The following is a 23058-nucleotide window of genomic DNA, read 5'->3' as shown; positions in this document are numbered from 1 at the left end:
GCAGAACAATTTTGTGAATTTTTAAAGAATCTAAGACCTTTTCTGTATTCTGCTGCCAGGGTTAAAGCAATAGAACACGCTTTAGTGTAACTGTTCTTTGTGAACAAAAGGCATGTTCAAATATCAAAGCAGACCTTAAAATATTTAAACATGATCTTTGATCACCAATTAAGCATTTGAGTGTCTATCATCTTATATATTAAAAACCAAAGATAGATCCCTGTCTCACCTAATAAATCCATAAAACACTTGCCCCCTTTTGCTGGCTCTTTCCCCTTTGTCTTCGAACATGTGCACATCTTTCATGGCTGAAAAGAGCCTTTTCTGTAGCTCGCTGCATCATCCACATATCACCCAATTTCCTTACATTCCTGTTCAAAGCCTTTGAGTAAGTTGTATTTTGCTCCTGCTTCCAACTCCCTTCTTGACCCTCTATAACCGAGTTTCAATTCACTGACACAGCTCTTGCCAGATCTAATGAGCTCTATTCCCTCCTAAATCTCCTTGACCTCTCAGCTGCTTTCAAAATTGTAGACCACAATGGAAACATTACCTATCTAATCTTCTACCATATCCTCTTCTGGCTTTCCTCCTACCTCTTTAACCCTTCTCGGTTTCTGTTACCATCTCTTCCTCTCCCTCCCACCTGTGGTGGCTGACTCCCGGTTCTAGCCTGCCAGCCCTGTTCTCACCTTCATAACCTTTTCCCAAATGCTTCCCATGCAGTAGATGCTTAATAAATACTATGGGTTAATCGCTTCATCCTTAGTTCTACTATGTGGAGTTTATCTTTTCCTGTTGTGATGCTTTTGTTTCTCTCAGGAGCTGACATTTTTCATGCTTGATGGAACAGCTGCAGAGAAGCAGTGAGTTCCAAGAAAAGGAAATACATCTGTGCTTCCTGCTCCACACTGGCTAACCAAATATAGAAGTCCTTGCCTGTCACTTTGCCTTACTTCAACCCACTGAGACTGCCCTGGAGAAATATTTTATACGGCTATGTAAGTCAGTCACTCTTGACTACCAATCTATGAATACAAAAGAGGTGTTTTTCCATCTCTTAGAAGGCATTCACAATAGTAACAGGAAAGTACAATCATAAAAAAGTTGATTTGACAGAAATTTCTTAACTGCCGGGTAAGAGGTGCCTAAAATTGGGTCTTAAAAGATAGCAAATCAATATTTTGGGAAGGAGGTAAGTTAATTATGTGGGAGCAAGCTGTACCCTACCCAATTTTCTGTTAAAGCCATGAATTACCACCGAGCGCCTTCAGTCACATCTAGAAGTGGAAAGCTTCCAACCTGGCTATCCTTGAATCATGTTCCCTCCCAGCTGACTGTCAGCGAAGAACCTGGGTTCTAATCCTGACTCAATACTTTTTTTATAGAATTTGTTAAGCATTTCCTCTGTGCCAGGCACTGTACTAAGTGCTGGGGTCGATACAAGGTACTTTGGTTGGATACGTAGGGGTCACAGCCTTAATTCCCATGCAAAGATAAGGTAATAGGCACAAAGAAGCTAAATGACTTGCCCAGGGTCACACAGCAGACAAATGGCAGAGTCAGACCTCAGTTCTGCACTATCTTCAAATCCACCCTGAAATTTCACCTTTATTTGAAGTCTTACCTAGTTAAACTATCTCCTCTCCTGGTCACATCTTACGTACTTACAAATGTTTGTGCAAACTTTACATACTCTATTTCAGTACTTCTTCTTCCTACCTGTAAATTTCTTTATTTCTTTCACCCTGTAGAGCGTAAGCTCCTTGTGGGAGCAGTATGGCTCAGTGGAAAGAGCATGTGCTTTGGAGTCAGAGGTCATGGGTTCTAATCCCTGCTCTGCCACTTGTCAGCTGTGTGACTTTGGGCAAGTCACTTAACTTCTCTGTGCCTGTTACCTCATCTGTAAAATGGGGATTAAGACTGTGAGCCCCATGTGGGACAACCTGATCACCTTGTATCCTCTCCAGCGCTTAGAACAGTGCTTCGCACATAATAAGTGCTTAACAAATACCATCATTATTATTATTATGTACTGGAACTGTATTGTACTGTCTCAGGGGTTTAGTATGATGCTATGCACAAATGAATAATGCTATTATTTGATTTATTTGATCTTGCATCTATTTACCACATTTGGGATGCCCCTCAGTCCTTTTAATAATAACAATAATATTATTGTTATGGTGCTTCCTGGCATATAGTAAACACTTAACAACTACCATTAATAGAAGAAAAAACAGGTAAGCAGTCCAGGTATTCTGTCCCCCACTGTGTTTATGAGGAGACTGAGAAATGAAGAGGTTATGTGATTTTCCAAAGGCCACAGAGATCAGTGAATTAACTGGAGGAAATATTATTTGTATCTTATGTTTTTTTGCCACAGAGCTTCCCTGTTTGTTTCTGTTGCTTAATCTTCACATGATGATGGCCAGTTCTATCTCCTATAAAATCAAATGTCCATTCTTTCCTGCTTCCTTCAAAGACAAAACAATCATTTCCCTTTCCTCTGCAATTAGCCTTTGCACAATATAACCCACAACTAAATTCTGTTTCGGATTTTGTCCTGATCAAAACCCAGAAACTCTTGTTTATTGTCTAATCAATCAAACAGGTAGCCATTTGGTATCCTTAGTCAGCAACATTCCCCTATGAGACCACCCATTCTGGTATGGAGAAGCATATGGCCATACTGTGCTGAATCGATCTGTGTATAATTTAGTTACATTAATGATTCCTCTATACCTACAGCACTTTGAAGAGGAACACTCATTTTTTAGAATAAATTCCAAGTTGCCTTTAAAACTATATCAGAACTGTCACCTCAACTTCCTTAGGTAAGGAGTCCAAGATAGACAGATCTAATTCCTGTGCATTATCCTTGAATTAAATGCCATCACTTTCTCAGCTCTATTTTACATCCCAATAGCACACATAATCCTTCCCAAATCCCTCCTTTAAATGTTTTTTGTCAGGCGTAACTGCACTGATGATTTTTCCACCCTTACCTTTAGTTCCCTCTACCTTCACTCTGAAAGAGTTCTATCCTCATGTACGGAATCAACTGTGTATCTGGAACTGATGCGTATCCATTCATTCAATCGTATTTATTGAGCGCTTACTGTGTGCAGAGCACTGTACTAAGCACTTGGAAAGTACAATTCGACAATAGTTAGAGACAGTCCCTACCCAACAACAGGCTCACAGTCTGGAAGGAGCTATACTATAGAAGAACATTTATAGTGAAGCATAAAGAGTAGCTTCCAAACCTTTGGCCAGTCATCCATTTCAGAACCTCCTTCCAAAACCTCTTTTTCATCTTATGGACCTTCCGTGGATATGTTTCCCAGCTCCCACAGCCATCTTGTTTGAGGTGCTCAAACTTCTCCCTTCCATCTGCAGGTTTGAGCTGTACGGCCGTGAGGCAGAATTGGTAAAAACCCTTTTCTCTCCCTCCCTAAAATGATCGGATTTCTCCCATCACCTCTGCCCCAAACTTTCTCATCCCATGATCCCCACTGTTTTCTGGCTGAAGTGAAAGCAGACAGTATAGGCCTGGAATGTCTGAGGAACACCGAGACTGTGTGCTGCTTCTCCTCTTCCCTTAGGCTCCCTCAGAAATGAATGGGTGCTTTTCCACCCCAGACAGATCATATGTAATCTCTCCTAATCAGAAAGGCTGGGATCACCGGATCTATGCTTTTCCCTACAACCCAGTCAAGTTCACCCTGTTTCTTGCATTGAACCAACCAATAGTACTGTTGAGTGCCTACTGCACTGGCTATTAAGGAGACGAAAACAGAGTTTAGTAGATAGTCTCTGCCCTCGAGAAGCTTAAAATCTACCCCTTCCCAATAGTGTTAATTTATGTCTTTTACCTTTTGTTTTTGATTCCTAAATTTTTATTGTATTCATCTGTGTGTCTGTCCTCCCCAACCTAGTGAGATGGGGACTGTGTCTGAAGTGCATATTTTATATCAAGGGCTTAACACTTTGGAAGCACCTAATAAATACCATGCCCTTTAAATCTGATTCCCAGATAATTTAAACTATTTTTATGTGAGAAGGTATTTTTTTAAACTGGGGAAACAGTCTTTGATTAGCCAATTTAAAAAGCAAGGATATTTCAAAATATTGGGAGAGCTTTGTATCTTGACATTTAACTGCCTTGGTGTTTAATCCTTAGCATGAGCATGACCTTATTAAGTGTTTAGATTAATGTTAGAAAACATGTAGGGTATTAAAAACATCTTCCCAATATTTACCAAATAGCATTCAGATGTAGAAGTCTTAATTTACTGGAACAATTTCATATCTCTTCAACCCTATATGAGAATCATCAATTTACATAAGAAGTGTTGCCTATAATTGCCAAGGTGAGACTCTAACTCCTCAACTTAGTGTTCTCCATACATAAGTGACTGACAGGTTGGTCTAACTGAATGGTCTATATATTATGATTGTGGATAACTAACGTTTATGACTATCTGAAAGATGATTGCAATGGCTCCTGGTGAAAGAAAATAAGTCTTTCTTGCTTCTGACAAAAACAAAAAACTACCCAGGCACAGATTATGATTCTGCTTCTTGAAACAAGTAAGGTTCTAATGGGCAGGAACAAAAACCCTACCTAGATGTGCCAGACTCTGGAATAGTCTACAATTGGGTGCATTTTTTACAAATATATATGTGTGCCCAATCCCCTACAGACTGTACGCTCATCATGGGCAGGGTACGTACTTCCCATCTCTGTTGTATTCTCCCAAATGCTTAGAGTAGTGCTCAGCATACAGTGTTCTCCACACAATAAACACTCGATAAATACCACTGGTTGATAATGGAATATGTTAAAGTCAGAATCACTAAAAATCTTCATTTCCAACTGATTCTTCTTCCTCCCACAGCTACTCATTCCCACCTGTAGCACCTCTGCACATATCCCACTACTTTAACACTCATATAGTGATCCAATTTTTCTTTTTCTTATCTGGAAATCATTTTAATATCTGTCTCCCTCTCGCCCCCCCACAACAAGATTGCAACCTCTGCAACAGTAGAGACTGTGTAAATTAAATCTTCTGATTGCTTGGTAATCGTCTTCTGCACAATAGAGGTGCTCAATAAATAATAGTGACAAATAGCTGATTCAGTTTCACTCTCATTTCAATATTTCTGACCTCTCTGCTTCTCTCCAGCCTCACATTTCATGCTTTCAGGACATCTGTACATGGATGTCCTGCCACCAACTCAAAAGTAACATGCCTAAAACAGAACACATTATCTACCCACCCCGTTTCACAAGTCCGTAACCTTGGCATTAACCTCGATTGATCTCTCATTCACCTTGCATATTCAGTCTATCACCAAATCCTCTTGGTTCTACCTCTCAACGTCTCTAGAATCTGCCCAAACTGTTATAATGCTTATCCAAGCACATATCATATCTTGCCTCGACTACTGCATCAGCGTCCTCACTGACCTCCCTGCCTCCTGTCTTTCCAGTCCACACTTGACTCTGCTGCAAGGATGATCCTTTTTCTACAAAAAATTGCTCAGGTAATGTCTCCCCTCCCCTCAAAAACTTCTCCTCAAAAGTCCATCCAGCTCCACAATGAACAGAAACTCCTTAGCATCAGCTTTAAACATACTCAATTGGCTCTCTCCCTCCTGCAGTGTGGCTCAGTGGAAAAGAGCACAGGCTTTGGAGTCGGAGGTCATGGGTTCAAATCTCAGCTCCGCCAGTTGTCAGCTGGGTGACTTTGGGCAAGTCACTTCACTTGTCTGTGCCTCAGTTACCTCATCTGTAAAATGGGGATTAAGACTGTGAGCCCCCCCGGGACAACCTGATCACCTTGTAACCTCCCCAGCACTTATGCTTTGAACATAGTAAGCGCTTAATAAATGTCATCATTATTATTATTATTATTATTACTTCACCCATCTCCTACTGCACACGAACCTGCACAAATGGCTCCGCTAACACCAACCTTATCACTGCACTGCGATCTCATCTGTCGCACTGCTGATGCTTGCTCACATCCTCCCTCTTCTTTGGAATTCCCTCCCCCTTTGTATCCAACAGACCATTCCTCTATTCCATCTTCAAATCCTACTCAATTTACATCTCCTCCAGGAGGACTTCCCCAACTAAGCCTTCCCTTCTGCATTGCCAATGCACTTGGCTCCGGTCCCCTTAAGCACGTTGATATTCATCCCTTCCACAGCACAGCATTTATGTACAGGAGCAACAGGGTGCAGCAAGTAGAGCAAGGGCCTGGGAATCAGAAATAATCCATTCTAATTCCAGTCTGCCACTTGTCTGCTGTGTGGCCTTGGGCAAGTTACTTCACTTCTCTGGGCCTCAGTTACTTCATCTGTAAAATGGAAATTGGGACTGTGAGTCCCATATGGACAGGGACTGTGTCCAACTTCATTTGCCTGTATCCACCCCAGCGCTTAATACAGTGCCTGGAACACAGTAAATTCTTAACGAATGCCACAGTTGTTATTATCACTGTATCCACCTGTAATTCATTTTACTACCTGCCTTCCCCTTTAGTCTATAAGATCCTGTCAGCAGGGATCATCTATTCCTACTCTACACAGTAGAGTGCTCTGTACACAGTAAGACCTCAATAAATACTATTAATTGGTCGATTCATTCACATGGCAGCAGACTGGCTGACAGCTGAAATGATCCCCTGGATGTAGTTAAGGTAACCTATTCTTACAGAAGGTTCTAGCAACTCATTTCAGTATGGGAACAAAGTCCACGTTAGAGCTCTGTTCAGATTTAAGGAAGATGTTTGAACCATATCTTTGTATTTGGAATATTATTTATGAATATGGATTATGTCTCAATTTACAGTGTCATGGCAAGAATGATTATCTGAGTATAACTCTACCAAAATCCTTTGGAGCTTCTCTCAGGATAGGAGACTGACAACCCAGAAGAATTATCTATCAGAATTTTCAAAACACAAGCTTCCTTGATGCTTATCTGATTTCAAATATTTTTTTCCCGAATGTATAGAATGGGCAGGGGGTTGGGGATGGGTACAGATTTAACCCATTTAAAGCTGGTAAAGCTGGAAATGAAACCTAAATTTTTACTTTCATGAATGTCTTATGAATTTGACAGTGTAAATGATCATCTTGAAGTGTACTTAATGTAGTACATTTTGTGTCAAATTTGTGCAAACTTGGAGACACTGTGAAGGAAATTCTATCTATTTCTATGTACTAATACTGCATTTAAGACTACTCCTTGGTTCGATGACCATAGCTCTTTTTCTATGGTAGTACATAAAGAAATACCACCCTCTTCCTAGTTTAAAACATACAAGGACCCACTTGGACCCTAGTTTTGGATGCTAATATGCCAATTCATTAAGTCTTCTGAGCTAGATCCTTCTACTTCCGCAATGACAGTGTACAAATTTAATATACTATATTTTGATTGAAAAAAATAAATCATAAGTTTTTGCTATAATTTGAAACTACTAACAAGATATAAAAAAAAATTCCTCTTTTCTATAAAACAAAGGGCCAGCACTATTATATTTACCATGGACACAGAAACATAAAGTGGATTTTTCCAGACTTACCTGCTGGTTTACGGGAAAGTTCCTATTGATTTTTTTAATCTGTAAACAGAAAGAAAAACATAAAAGTGTTATTGAAAAAAATAGTTTGACCTATGATTGCCATAATATTTATGAATTAACACCCTGTTGTATACAGAAATATTTTTCTCTCTGCTGAATTGAAAAGAAATGTACCATTTGATCTTCCATTTGAACTACCCAGAAAATATGCGATAGTATACTGGATGTCAGTCAGTCATATGCACTGAATACTTACCTTGTGCAGAGCACTGTATTAAGCGCTTGGGAGAACACCATACAATAGAGTTGGTGGATGTGATGCCAACCCACAAAGAGCTTACACACTTCTCCCATATTAGAGTGGGAAAACTTCATAGCAGGCACTGTCATATATTTCTAGCCAAGAAGTTAAAACCTTTTTCAAAAAGAGGCAAGATTTCTTCTTTTTCTAGTCTATTTTTCAATGAATTAACAATCTGGGACTGATCCTCACACCAAAATCTGAATTCGTAACTAGGTCTTGGAGACCAATTTTCCCTGAATTTATTTTCTCCTCAACCCTCTGATTTCCAATTGTTTCTGTCTCTCAAGAGGGCCCAGGAAACAGGCAATCCAAACACTGAAGGGTAAGGCGTATCTGCCAATATATTGTCAGTAAGACCCTCAAATAGACCATAACATTTACACTAACCCAATTCAATGTGTGACATTTTATGAGAATGGAGGATCAATCCAGAGAGAATATATTTCCCATATAACATAATGTCATGGTGTCAGACATTAACAACACAAATGGAAATGGGTATGCAGCAAGTTTGGAACAATCTCTTTACATTGTAACCTGAACGTGGTGATTCCCCCTATCTCGCAGATTGTGTTCTGAGAAGCTATATGCCACAACCATAGTTTGTGTTTTTAGTTTTATTTGCTTTTCTTTCCACTTCTGCATTTTGTTTATTTGAGCATGTTTGAAGTGTCATCGAGAGGAACAGTTTGACTGAGATGCAGTGGGAAAGTTTAAATCCTGATTTGACTTGCCTATTACCTTCTAGACTGAGAGCCCGATGTTGGGTAGGGATTGTCTCTATCTGTTGCTGAACTGCACTTTCCAAGCACTAAGTACAGTGTTCTGAACACAGTGAGCGCTCAATAAATATGAATGAATGAGTGAATTACTCAAGGCAGGCTTTCCATAGAAAGAGGCATTTTAGTACAGCTCCTCGCAACACACTTAAGAAACAGGTTCATATATAACTGTATAGCATTCTGCATAAAATAAGGGCTCGATATTCAATAAATACAATTGAACAAGTGAATACATACCATTGATTGATTAGATAGATAGTAAATTCTTCAATGGAACAAACTTTTGAATGGCAAGGACCTATATTTACTTTTGTTTCAGGTTCAGTGATCTTTATGCAACAGGCATTCAGGAAAATGGTGAGATTGATTTTCATGACAAAAACAAAAGAGAAATACACTCAGGGACCTGCCCAGACCAAGAATCATATTGAACAGTTTCTATATTTTTAGTTCCAACTTCAGCAGGAATCAGCTGCCCTGGGTACCTGATATATGGAAACTATAAACCTAGAAGAACTTTTATCAATCAATCAATCATATTTATTGAGCGCTTACTGTGTGCAGAGCACTGTACTAAGCACTTGGGAGAGTACAATATATCAGAGTTGATAGACATGTTCCCTGCCCACAGTGAGTTTACAATCTAGTGGGGGAGACCGACATTAAAATAAATGAATTAGGGATTTGTACGTAACTGCCGTGGGTCTGAGGGAAGGGTGACACAGAAAGGAATGGGAGAAGACAAAATGAGGGTTTCACTGAGGAAGGCTTCTTGGAGGAGATGAGCCTTCGCTGTGAAGCGGCATGGGGCAGTGAAAAGCGGCAAGGCCTAGTGAGAAGTGACATGGTGTAGTGGATAAAGCACTAAAACACTATAAAGAGTCAGACAGTCATGGGTTCTAATCCAAACACTCCCACTTAATAATAAAAATGGCATTTATTAAGCACTTACTATGTGTAAAGCACTGTTCTAAGCGCTGGGGAGGTTACAAGATGATCAGGTTGTCCCACAGGGGGCTCACAGTCTTAATCCCCATTTTGCAGATGAGGTAACTGAGGCACAGAGAAGCGAAGTGACTTGCCCAAAGTCACACAGCTGACAGTTGGCAGAGACTGGATTTGAACCCCTGACCTCTGACTCCAAAGCCCGTGCTCTTTCCACTGAGCCACACTTGTCTGCTGTGTGACCTTGGGCAAGTCACTTCACTACTCCGTGCTTCAGTTACCTCTTCTGTAAAATGGGGATTGAGAATGTGAGCCCCAAGTGGGACAGGGACTGGGCCTAACCCGATTTGCTTGTATTTACCCCAGGGCTTAGAACAGTGTCTGGCACATAGTAAGTGATTAACAAACACCAAATACCATAATCACATCAATAAGGCTTTGAAGGTGGGGAGAGAGTTTAGGCATAAAAAAGTCAAGTGGGTCTCAGGGAACTTGACGAAGCCTGCTTTTAGATAAAATGTCTGTTATTTGGGAGATAACATGAAACACACAACTGGCATTGAAATATACTGAGGGTTTAATAGGACAGACAGACTGCTAACTTGTGAAACCAGGAGGGAACAGAGGAAAGACTCTTGGTGCCAGAAATTTACCTCTCCTTTCACAAACACAGAGAAAATGAGAGAGTAAAAGAAATTTTGGCAGGAGGTTGGTGAAAACAAAATCAAGAGAATATTGGATTATAAACTAATCTGGCAGAGATACATTTGTATTTGTTGAGGCAGAGAAGGTTCGGACTGAGTTGAAAGAATAGCAAATTTGGATGTCAGGACAGATTTATTTTTAAATTATCTGAGCTGTAGTTTAGGCAGCAACGAAAAACCTTTCAGGAAATAAATGCCAGAATCCCTTCTTTTCTAATAGTATGATATTATTATTATTACTACTAATCAGAGCGATATTTTTCAAATGTCAAGCACTGTTCTATGAGCTGGGGTAGTAATAATAATGATATTTGTTAAGAACTTACTATGTGGAAAGCACTGATTGATTGAAACACTGTAGTCAGCACTGAGGTAGATACAAGATAAGAAGATCCTGTGTGAGGTTCACAGTCTAAGTAGGAGGGAGAACAGGCATTGAATTCCCATTTTTCAAATGAGGGAACTGAGGCACAGAGAAGTTAAGTGACTTGCCCAAGGTCACACAGCAAACAAGTGGTGGAGACAGGATTAGGGCAGTGTGGCTTGCTGGATAGAGCATGGGCCTGAAAATCAGAAGGACCTGGGCTCTAATACCAGCTCCACCACATTTCTACTGTATGACCTTGGGCATGTCACTTAACATCTCCAGTTCCCAGTTCCTCATCTGCAAAATGGGGATCAAGAGTGTGAGCCCCATGTGGGACAGGGATTGTGTCCAACGTGATTAAGTTGTAACTATCCCAGTGCTATGGGCAGAGGTGACTTGACGGCATAAGACAAGACCCCAGGACTTAGAACAGTTCTTGGCTTAACAAGTACCATCATTATCATTATTATTATTAACTCAGTTCCTCTGACTTCCAGGCTGGTGCTCTGGGGTAGATATACGATAAGCAGGTGGGACATGGGTCTGGTTAGGACGATGGAGAAAAAGTCCATTTTAGGTGCAAACTAGAAGAGGCACAGTCATAGTTGCCACTACTAACCTCCAACATCAATTTATGGCATCTGTTTTCACCCCCAACTGTCCAGATCTCACCTGCCTCCTGATGTCCCCACCTGGGAATGCTCACAATCCCTGCCCACAATGAGCTCACAGTCTAAAGGGGGGAAAGGGGGTGGGGGGGGAGAGACAGATATCAATACAAGTAAACCAGTCTCTCCCCCTCCCACCCCTTTAAACTGTGAGCTCACTGTGGGCAAGGATTGTGAGCATTCCCAGATGGGGACATCAGGAGGCAGGTGAGGTCTGGACAGTTGGGGGTGAAAACAGATGCAATAAATTGATGGAATGAATGTATATAAACAACATCCCACCTTTTACCTGTGGTCCATGGGGCTAGAGGCAGGAGAATTATGATCCCTGGGAAGAGAGATGGTTCACCCTAGTTCTAGTGACAAATACTGCACCCAAGACAGATAAAGAACAAAGAGGGTATTGAAATCAATGCAGGTGCTGAAACAACACAATTCCTACGAGTGTCAGTTCTCGTAAAATGTTTTCCTCTGAATCACAGATCACTTCAACCAGACATCACTACACTGCTTATGACAGAAGGAAGGCAACATCTAAACTGCTGTCAGATTGTGTATATGGCCAGACCAACTTTGGCAATCAAAAGTCTTCAGAAAGCATGGAAACGATTTTCTGATTTTCATTTTTTTGTGTGTGAGTAAATCCTAAGTAAATCAGCAAAGTACCTAAGTAAATCAGCAGTACCTAAGTAAATCAGCAAAGTACCAGAAGGCCAGAGATGGGAAATGAGCATTTTAAAGCAAAGACAATCCAACTCAGTTTAGAACATATCCATTCATCATCTTCACTTTTGCTCCGTGCATTATAACTATCTGAATCCTGCCTGATACCGTCCTTTGACATGTACAGTTTGTCAAAAAATGAACATTTTTGACACAGAGGGAGGTTGTCTGCAAAGCAGAGGAAGAGCATTAGTTGAACAAATTCCCAAATCGCCAAGCCAATTAAGGTTTTAAATAGTTGGACAGGATTTCATAGCTGATACTGTTACGCATGAAAAAAAACACACGCTCGCATCACAAAGCCAAAAATTAAGCAATCAATAGTATCTGTTGAACATCTATGCGGAGAACATGGAACTAAATGCTTGGAAGAGTACACTAGAAGTAAAAGACATCATTCTTGCCCTTGAGGAGCTAATAATCTAATGCTATCTGGGACAAAGAAGAATCAAGCAGGGGGCCTGGTGAAAAATATCCTATGCACCCACTTTTTATTCCTGTTTTCATGGGATTCCACATTTATAGGGTAAGTATAAACAGATGCCTGTAATGATTTGGGGAGCATCCCAAGTCAGTGAGCATTACCAGAATGGAGAGGGATTGCCACAGGAGTCAACCAATGCAAACTTGGCAATCCAAGTAGAACTTTGACTGCCTCTTGCTTTTTAGAAACGATTCCTTGAAGACATGGGAGTTGAAAAAAAGAGACTTTTAGTCCATAATGTTTTAAATATGTTCACAACAGGGATATGAGATTCATGATTCCTACAATACCTGGAGAACCAGTGACTTTTTCTGTGCTGAATGCAGGCCTTGCTAGTCATAAAAATAATAAGCGAGGGTAATGAAACGATTTTGCATAATTCAGGGACAAATCGCTTATTTCAAGTCTATTTACACTGAGAAATGACAAAGTGTCCAGGGATCTTTTTGATCCGGGGGCTTTGAAGATGGTTGCCTGGCAACTACACAATGTCATCTGGGTTGGTGACACCTTGATGCTTCATGAAAAAGTACAGAGGTGTCTCACAAGCACCACAGCATAAATGTACATGAACACTGTCATTTCCAACATAACAGTGAGCTGAATTTTGCTGCTGATGGGCTTGATTGCCATTGAAGGATGTGAACAGTGGTAATCTGGGTGTGCTGGGATGGTGGGGAGAGGTGTAGAGAGCAGGGGAGTGGGATTACTTGGAATTTATTTTATTTTATTGATGATTTTTATATATCTATAATTCTGTTTATTCATATTGATGCTATTGATGCCTATTTACTTGTTTTGATGTCTGTCTCCCCCCTTCTAGACTGTGAGCCTATTGTTGGGCAGGGATTGTCTCTATTTGTTGCTGAATTGTACTTTCCAAGTCTTTAGTAAAGTGCACACAGTAAGCGCTCAATAAATACGATTGAATGAATTGAATAAATATAGCTATAATTCTATTTATTCTGATGATTTTGACACCGGTCTACGTGTTTTGTTTTGTTGTCTGTCTCCCCCCTGTGAGCCCATTGTTGGGTATGGATCGTCTCTATATGTTGCCGACTTGTACTTCCCAAGCTCTCAGTATGGTGCTCTGCATACAGCAAGCGCTCAATAAATACGACTGAATGAATGAATGCAGCAGGTACCCATATGAATTCACTTCAGCTATGATGTGAATCAATGAGTCAAAGACATTTCATTCTAGTATACACTGAATGAAATGCAGTGGGATATCGCAAATCTCCCTCCGCTACCATCTTACCTCTGAATTAATTCTTTGATTTGATCCAGGGAGAAAATTAATAGGATGCTAAGGCTCAGTAGAGAGTACAGAATAGAAAACAAAAAGCCTAGTTCTGCTGTCTTTTAAATATAAAATCACACCAGATGCAAATGGGGTGATGATTTTTGTTCAATCTCACAAATCAAGATGACCCATTAAGTCTGAGAACAGTCAATAATTAAATTATGATATTTGTTAGACTTATTATGTGCCAAGCACTGGGGTAGATATAAGATAATCATGTCAGGCATAGTCCTTGTCTGATTTGGGGCTCACAATCAATCAACTGAATTTACTGAGTGCTTACTCTGTGCAGAGCACTGTACTAAGCATTGAGAAGAGTACAATATAACAGAGTTGATAGGTATGTTCCTGCCTAAGACAAACTCAAAGTATCTGAGCCTATGTGGGGAAATGACTGTGAATCGCTTTTAATTCTGTATATGCTTCAGCACTCAGCATACTGATTAATACATGGTAAAAACTTAGTAAATACCATTACTAGCAAACCAACCGGTACTGCTGTACTGGTGGTAGGATGGACCTTTCCCTATTTCTCCAAACCCTAAGCTTAAGTAGTATAAAACTATGGCAGCCTTATTTTTATCCCTTGCTGAGAAAGACAGCAATGTCATTCAACAACACACTTTGTGTTTGAAGTGCCCTACTTAGAAATTCATTCGCACACAGAATTTGCAGGGAGTGACAAATGGTGCACTACTATATTTTCATAGCCTCAGTGTGAATGACATTGTCTCCCAATCACTGTACAACACACGGATATGATCTGGATCTGAACAGCAACATGCAAAAGACTTTAATAGATCTGAGAGGTGCACATCAGGCTATTCAAAGAAAAAGGTAGAAATGTGAGAGGACACATCCCTGGTACCCTTTGCTATTATTTTCAGACACAGAATACTGGACTGGGTACACCAGCTGAAGAGAAGCGGCATGGCCTAGTAGGAAGACCATAGGCCTCAAGTCAGAGGATATGGGTTCTAATCCCAAGTCCACCACTTATCTGCTGGGCAACCTAGGCCAAGTCACTTAACTTCTCTGTGCCTCAGTTACACCGTCTGTAAAATGGGGATTAAGACTGTGAACCCCAGGGGGACAAGGACGATGTCCAATCTAATTATCTTGTAGAAACCTCAGCTTTTAGTACAGTGCCTGGTGCATAGTGAGCACTTAAATACCATTTAAAAAATCCCCCCAAAACAGAGGTCTGACCCAGAATGAAATCCAAAAAGACACGATACCTTTAACTGACCAAAGTCAAACGAAGTCATTACTGTGTTCTAATAGCTATTTCCTTCCAACAAGCTTTCAGGGTTTTATAGAAGTTACCTCATTGAGAATCATATCTTGGCTATTTCAAATCTAGATTCCCATTCAAACATTTCCATGACCGAATTTTAGGCAGGTCATGTAGACATTAGTCATTCCAACAGTGAGGCTGGTTGGAGGGAGAGGAAGCCAAGAAAGTCCAACAGGGATGGAGTTGCATCCATACTTTGATAGGTAAATGTGCCTGAAATATGTAACATTCCCTGAGGGTAGCCAATCTTTCTAATGCTACAAATGAAATACTTGCACTTTTAAAATGACCATAGATTTTGAATACTAAAACTAGAGCTATCCTTGGCCCATTTCTACTTGAGAGGAATCGTTCACAGTACTAGCCACCTATCAATCAGTAGTATTTATTGAGGGCCAACTGTGTTTAAAGATTTGTCAAGAACCCAATCCCCACTCACCTGGAGAGAATTTACAATTAGTGTGAATCAAACTCATTTTTTGGGGAAAAAAATGGAAGATATTAGCAAATTAGCATCCAGATTATAGGGAAAAGTTCAAGAATTTTCTAAGGCTTTGAGGTTTTTTGACTGATCTCATGGATATGACCATGTCCATTAGGTCAGCCTTAGTGAAAACCATGATTTTCCTAGCTAAATCTTGGTAGCCACAGGTTATTTCAAAGTTGGCTAACAACAAATCCTTTAACATCAGGCAAAATTTTACAGATGAGGTAACAGAGGCCCACAGAAGTTAAATGACATGCCCAAGGTCACACAACAGACAAGTGATGGAACTAGGATTAGAATCCCAATCCTCCGTCTCCTAGACCTGTGCTCTTTCCACTAGACCATACTACTTCCTCAATTACCTCCCAATATCTCCAATCACAGCAACCCATCAGCCACCTAGCACTCACATATTCATTTATCCATTCCCTCAGCACAGACTGCAAGCCCCTTGTGGGTAGGGATGATGTCTCATACTCCTGTTATACTTCCCCGAATGCTTAGGACAGTGGACTGCTCCCACAAGGTGCTCAATAAGCACCTTTACTACTACTACTATTCCTAATTTGAAATCTCACCTTGTAAAAAACACAGCTAATCTTTAGATTGTGAACCCCCTGAGGGACAGGGATTGTGTCTAATTCTTTCTAAGCACTTGGCAGTACTCTGCACACAATAAACACTTAAATACTACTATTTCTACTACTACTTGTTGCCTGAATTACTGAAGCTCCTGAAGTTCCAGAGGAAAAAAAAAGTATTGGGAGGCAAAAGTATCAGCATAATGAAGCAGTTGATGGATGTAATGAAGTACCAGTAAAAGCCATATATTGAGTGGACATATAGTCAAATATGTCTAATTTCATGAGAAAGAAAAATTGGCATTCCTATGTACTCATGTGTACCAAAGAGAGAGATCTCACAAAGTAGTGGGTTCCCAATTTGGTCGTGGGCTGACTGAGTTGCTCCCTACTGAACTCCTCCCTAGGTTGTGTTTTTTGGTTTTTTTGGTGTGTGTGTGTGTGTGTGTGTGTGTGTGTGTGTGTGTGTGTGTGTGTGCGCGCGCGCGCGCGCGCATGTGCACATGTGTGTTTTCTGGGGGGTTTTGGGGGGTATTTACTAAGAACTTACTATGTGCCAGGTACTGTACTAAGCACTGGGGGAGATGGAAGGTAATTCATTCATTCATTCAATCATATTTATTGAGCTCTTACTGTGTGCAGAGCACTGTACTACGTGCTTGGAAGGTACAATTCCAGAATAAAAAGAGACAATCCCTGCTCACATCGGGCTTACAGTCTAGAAGGAGGAAGACAGACATTAAGCCAAGTAAACAGGTAATCAGGTTGGACACAGTCTATGTTACACATAGGTCTCCCAGGCTTAAACCCCCTTTGTCAGATGAGGTAACTGAGGCCCAGAAAAGATAAGTGACTTGCCCAAGGTCACACAGTAGACAAGTGGTGGAGCTGGGATTAGAACCCAGGTCCTACTGGCTCCAAGGCCCATGCTCTATCCACTGGACCACACTGCTTCACCAGGTATCTTCAAAATGACTCTCCCCACCATGCCACACTTGAAGGTCAATGAACACATCCACTGTACCTAAATGAAATGCTGACCAAAGCCACTCACTGAGGAGCAGTCCACTCACACTTTCCAAAAAACAAACCCTTGACATCTGAAGTTGCTGAATACAGCTAATACAACTTTCTTCCTGTCTTTACTAGATATTCCCTTTTTGCATTTTAAAATAGAAATGGGGCAGCACTGAACCAACAACCTGTCTTTAAAATGTAAAGACTCTTCACAATGAAACTAAAAGTAGCAAATAAGTCACATTTTTGAAAACTGGCAATGGATATTTTAAATAAACTGGCTTAGTGAATATGACATGCTGAAAGGAAGACTTGCTTTTTAAACCAAGGAAAGTCAAATTCCTCCAGGAAGTTTTTCTCATGTTTACTGTTGGACCGTAAGGCTGAAAACATATTGGGCTGAGCGACAACATCAGTTATTACTAAGTGAAAAATGCATCTAAACTTAGAGAAGCGAAAGTCAGTGTCAAAGCACAATAACTTGGATGAATAAAATACAACATAATAACTGTAGCTTACATAACAATGCTAGTTTCTTATGGAGATTCATTACTGAAGCTATCAATTACCTTTGCCCTGAAGAAACTGGATAATGTCTTAGAAAAGAATACAGTAAAACATCTTATAAATATTATAATTATACCCAGCTCTACTTTTACTGGCTGTAGCAAACCCTGCTTCAAAATGCATGTCGATTGATAATTGTAATGTATGTAAACATCCACTCGTATATGCCTGTTTCTCAGAAGCATAGTAAACCATCTTAATTCACATGTTCTTTAGGGTAAAATTCCTAGAGTTAAGGAAAACCAAAATCAGTGTGAATTACCTATGCAATTAATGTAGTCCATGTTAATTTTAAAGGTGGAAATGGAAAATAAATACCCGGGAGTCAATGTACAACCCAAGAAGTCTATATTCTTGTGTCAGAATCTCTTGTCTGAACCGTTATTCTTCTTGAAACAATTGCAACATTATATCCAGCCACGTGGTATTTATTGACGGGTATCTCCAAGTTTCTATCATCATTTCCCAAGACAATCATCTGAAGGTAACAAAAGGCCTTAGCAAATATATTTTGCTGTACACTCGAATTTGAAGCAATTTATTTACATCACTATAGCTCAAGTCTTCCATAAAGTTATATTTTGTTTTCTAGATTATTTTTCCTCCTTTTGCTGCAGCACATAATTCAAGCTCTTTTAATCACTTGTAATCCAAGGATTCCCATCAAATGACAGCATATGGGAGGGGGAGGAAGACTTGGCTGGACTGTCAGTCGCTGCAAGAGGGGGTGACAGTACCAGAGGAGTCAGTGGGAGAGAGAAGTCTAGGGTGAAGCTGTGACAGGACCATAGGAAGTGTCTTTTGGACTCAAGAGCACAACACTGACACGAAAGATGTGTCCGTGTAGGTGATGGCCACTGAGAAGGAATCTTTTGCCCTTTCCCAAATACAGCAGTGCACTCTGTATGGGTTTTAGAGAGCAAGGTCAAAGCCTGGATCAAGCCAGGTTCTCTCACTATACCCTCTTTCTCCTCCACGATCGTTGGAGGTTCTAGATCAGAAATCCTCCACTAAGAAAGCCAGTCTTGGAATATTCAGAAACCTGAACCCACAGCAAGACAAGTCAGGTTGCTTAATTTGTGGGAACAGGTAGAGAGTGAAAGGCAGTATATGAGATGGCCCTGGTTTTAACTATCCCTCTATAGCTTGTGCAGGTAAAAGGGACATAGATTTCAGCTTAGGTATTAATGACACTTAAAACCCCAAATGGTCTGGCAATAACTCCCCTGCTCAGAAAGATCAGTGAGATCAGAACCAAGCCAAATGTATTCAAAAAGTCTTAGTGGGTGTGATCCCTAAAGAGACTTTGCCTTACGTGGCCTGCTGTTTGCACCGGTGAACATTTTGATTCTGGGTGGAATTCAAGGAGACGGTTTTCATTTATAAAGTTCCATCTAGTCTTCAGGTCCATTTACCTCAGATAACCCCTTAACTTCCCCATTTCCATGCAGTAAAAATTATTCAGGACTCCGGTTGAGCTGATAAAACAGCCAAAAGAAGAGCAATGAGGGATGGCTATGACAGAGTATGACGATGACATCCTGAGCTCTCTCGGGTCAGATCTGGTTCTCCCTAGTGAAGGATGAGGGTCAAGACTTTTCTCCAGGAGGGAGTGCAAACACTCCTAATTAACGAAGACTTTTTCTCGAGTAGCATTTTTAGTGGGCTCCTTTTATATCAGCAATAAACCATGTCCCAGAATAAAAAAAAATGAGATATGAAATCCTTGGTTGAGAGGTCATTAATAATAATTTATAACTGATAGTCATTATACTTTTATAAATAAAATTCCATCATTACCCTTACTTTGAGGTAAATTAATATAATGTGGTTTAAAAAGCATACCATGTTCACACTCCACATATCCAGAAAACTCAGTTGTCTGAACTTGCAGCTTTTGGAAAGGGAAGCAATGTTAAGCATGCAGGCTATAAGAATAATAAAAATAAGAGAAAGTGCTTAAGAAATACTAGTTTATGTGCCAAATACTTTACTAAGCACTGAGGTAGATATAAAATAATCTGGTCAGACACAGTCCTGTCCCCAATGGGGTTCTAAGTAGGAAAACAGATTTAATCCCCAGTTTACAGATGAGGAAGCTGAGGCACAGAAAACTTTAAGTGACTCATCCAGGTCACCCAGTAGGTAAGTAGCAGAGCCAAAATTAGAACCCACGTCTTCTGAGTCCATTCATTCATTTATTCATTAGATCGTATTCATTGAGCGCTTACTGTGTGCAGAGCACTGTACAAAGCACTTGGAAAGTACAATTCAGCAGCAACAATTCCTACCCAACAACGGGCTCACAGTCTAGAAGGGGCAGACAGACAACAAAACAAGCACAGCCTGTGCTATTTAAACTAGGCCACTCTGCTTTTCCAACCTTGTATTATCCTGGTATTTGTAAAGCACTTCCTATGTGCCAACTACTATTAAGCCCTGGGGCAATTTCAACATAAGCAAATTGGACACAGTCCTGCCCCACACAGGGTCCGCAATCTGAGCAAGAGGCTCAAAGTCTAAGATTTAATATATGACATCTAGGCAGCCCTAATTTGGCTACCATAGCAGGGTTCCTGGCACCAACTCCCAAGTCTAGATCCCACAAGAGTCAGGAGAAGCTAGGGGAGAGGACTCAGAATCACCAAAGTCACGCTTGCTGATGAATGACATTTTTGCTGTTTTGTCAGACTAATGTGATGGTTAAAATAACTTTAAGGCAAATTTTAAATACTATATCATCATGGAGAACTTTAATAATGGGGAATAGAGGAGCAGTTTTGATTTGTTTCCCCATCATTTTAATGAATTTGGATTTTGCATGCGCCATAGGTTGCTATTACTCTCTTAAAAACATTATGTTGAAAAGTTTTCCTCTAGAAATGTTCAGCCATATGCACAAGTGAGGAGCTATTGAGGACAGACTATAGTATTCAACAGTGATGAGAAAGCTCAAAAGGGTACAGATCTAGAAATTAAATTAAATCATTTATTTATACTAATATCAGTCTCCCACACTTACCCTGTGAGTTTGTTGTGGGCAGGGAACGTGTCTACTGGTTAGTGTTACACAATACTCTCTCAAGCTTTCAGTTCAGTGCTCTGCACATACTAAATGCTAAATAAATGCCATTAATTGATTGATGAACTAGGGATAGGGTTGAAGAATTCAAATATTTTCCATCCCAGGCAAACTATTCATATGTTTTCTTCCCCTTCTACGGATATCTACTACCTGCTTTCAGAGATGCCAGACTGACTGTGATGAAAATGTGTTTGCTTGGAAAACACATTGAGAGAAGCAGTGTGGCTTAGTGGAAAGAGCATGGGCTTGGGAGTCAGAGGTCATGAGTTCAAACCCCGCCTCCGCCAATTGTCAGCTGTGTGACTTTGGGCAAGTCCCTTCACTTCTCTGTGCCTCAGTTACCTCATCTGTAAAATGGGGATTAAGACTGTGAGCCCCCCGTGGGACAACCTGATCACCTTGTAACCTCCCCAGCACTAAGAACAGGGCTTTGCACATAGTAAGCGCTTAATAAATGCCATAAAAAACATTCTTATACAATTGACAGTTAAGACTTATTAAACTATTGTGTTTCCTTGATTTGTTGCACAATATTGCACATTTCTCTTTTGATATTTACTCAGGTTCACTTAAATAGCAAGCATTTTAGGCAGAGATGTGATGGGAATCTGGTCACTGTGGCAATCACCCTGGGTCCAGTTGTAAAAGGAGGTACATTTTGGCCAGACCTGGTTGTAAGAGATGGGATAGATGCAAAAAGAGATGGAATGAGTGTGACTTGATGAAGTCATCAGCACACTTTCCTGTGCCTTATCTTCCAATCACAGCCAAAAAATTTACAAAGAAGCAACATGGTCTAGGGGAAAACAGTACAAGCCTGGGATTCAGAGCTAGGCTCTAATCCTAGCTCTACCCCTTACGTGCTGTGTGACTTTGGGCAAGTAACAACTTCTCTGTATCTCAAGTTTCTATTTGTAAAATGGATATTGAAACCTGCTCCCCCTCTCGCTTAGACTGTGACCTGATTATCTTGTATTTATCCCAGTGCTTAGTGCAGTGTTTGGCACATATGTGCTTACCAAATACCACAGTTGTCATGATTCGATCCAAATTAAATCTTTTTTCATATCTTGGGCTTTTTCAGAAGCACAACAGTTCACTTTCCCTCCCGAAGTATTGATAATGGTCTTACTATATATCTACAGTTCCAGATTATGACAAAATACTGGCTCTTCTCTTCAGTACTCATTAAGGCCAACTTTCTCCACTGATCACCAAGAGAAACCTTTGGAGTTAACGTCAGTGCCATTATGTTTACAGCTACAATCAAAAATTTCCCTTTCATTCTGTTACCTTAAAGAGAGAGAATCGTATATGAAAAGAAAACAGCACTGAGTGTAGCCAATCAAAAATTGAAGAGGATAAGGACCAAATATTTAGCTAGCAAACTCAGCAGGAGACTGTCAGCCTCTTTGTAGAGCCTATCTTTATGATTTCAGGAAAAACTATGCAGAATAAAATTGTGTTACTAACTAGAAAGACCGACTGGGGAGGGGGCGATGGGGAGGGGAGGAGGAGGAAGAGAGGAAAAGTTGGGGGGGACAGGGCTCAGTCTGAGGAGGCCTCCTGGAGGAGGTGAACTCTCAGCAGGGCTTTGATAATAATGATGGCATTTGTTAGGCACTTACTATGTGCCAAGCACTGGGATAGATACAAGGCAATCAGGTTGTCCAATGTGGGGTTCATAGGCTTCATTCCCATTTTACAGATGAGGTGACAGGCACAGAGAAGTTAAGTGACTTGCCCAAAGTCACACAGCTGACAAGTGGCAGAGGCGGGATTAGAACCCACAACATCCGACTTCTAAGCCTGTGCTCTTTCCACTAAGCCACCTGCTTCTCACATCAGGTAGGGCATGAGATAAGCAGGACTATTTACACCATTAGCTCTCTTCACATCATTCTGTCCCTCTAGGCCATAAGCTCACTGTGGGCTGGGAATGTGTCTGTTATATTGTTGTGTTGTACTCTGTCAAGCACTTAGGACAGTGCTCTGCACACAGTAAGCACTCAATAAATATGAGGGATTAATCGATAACACCTAAATTAGGAATATAAGAGTGCAAACTCCAAAAGGTGAAAGGGTTTTGTTTTTTTTAACAATTTTTTTCTAGTGGCCTCATTCACTGGAC

The 23058-nt window shown here is 40.5% G+C and overlaps 1 protein-coding gene across 1 annotated transcript in view; it reads right to left on the bottom strand.

The window, feature by feature from the left end:
* The window catches only part of SNTG1 (syntrophin gamma 1), a 403312-nt gene that overhangs the window by 79427 nt on the left and 300827 nt on the right, over window positions 1–23058 (bottom strand). The window contains exon 13 of the mRNA XM_038766634.1: window positions 7608–7646. Coding sequence (XP_038622562.1) covers window positions 7608–7646 — 39 coding nt within the window. The remainder of the gene's footprint in view (window positions 1–7607; window positions 7647–23058) is intronic.

The sequence above is a fragment of the Tachyglossus aculeatus genome, chromosome 25, assembly GCF_015852505.1.
Source record: "Tachyglossus aculeatus isolate mTacAcu1 chromosome 25, mTacAcu1.pri, whole genome shotgun sequence".
NCBI classification, from domain to species: domain Eukaryota; kingdom Metazoa; phylum Chordata; class Mammalia; order Monotremata; family Tachyglossidae; genus Tachyglossus; species Tachyglossus aculeatus.
This window is presented reverse-complemented; position numbering and strand designations above follow the sequence as displayed.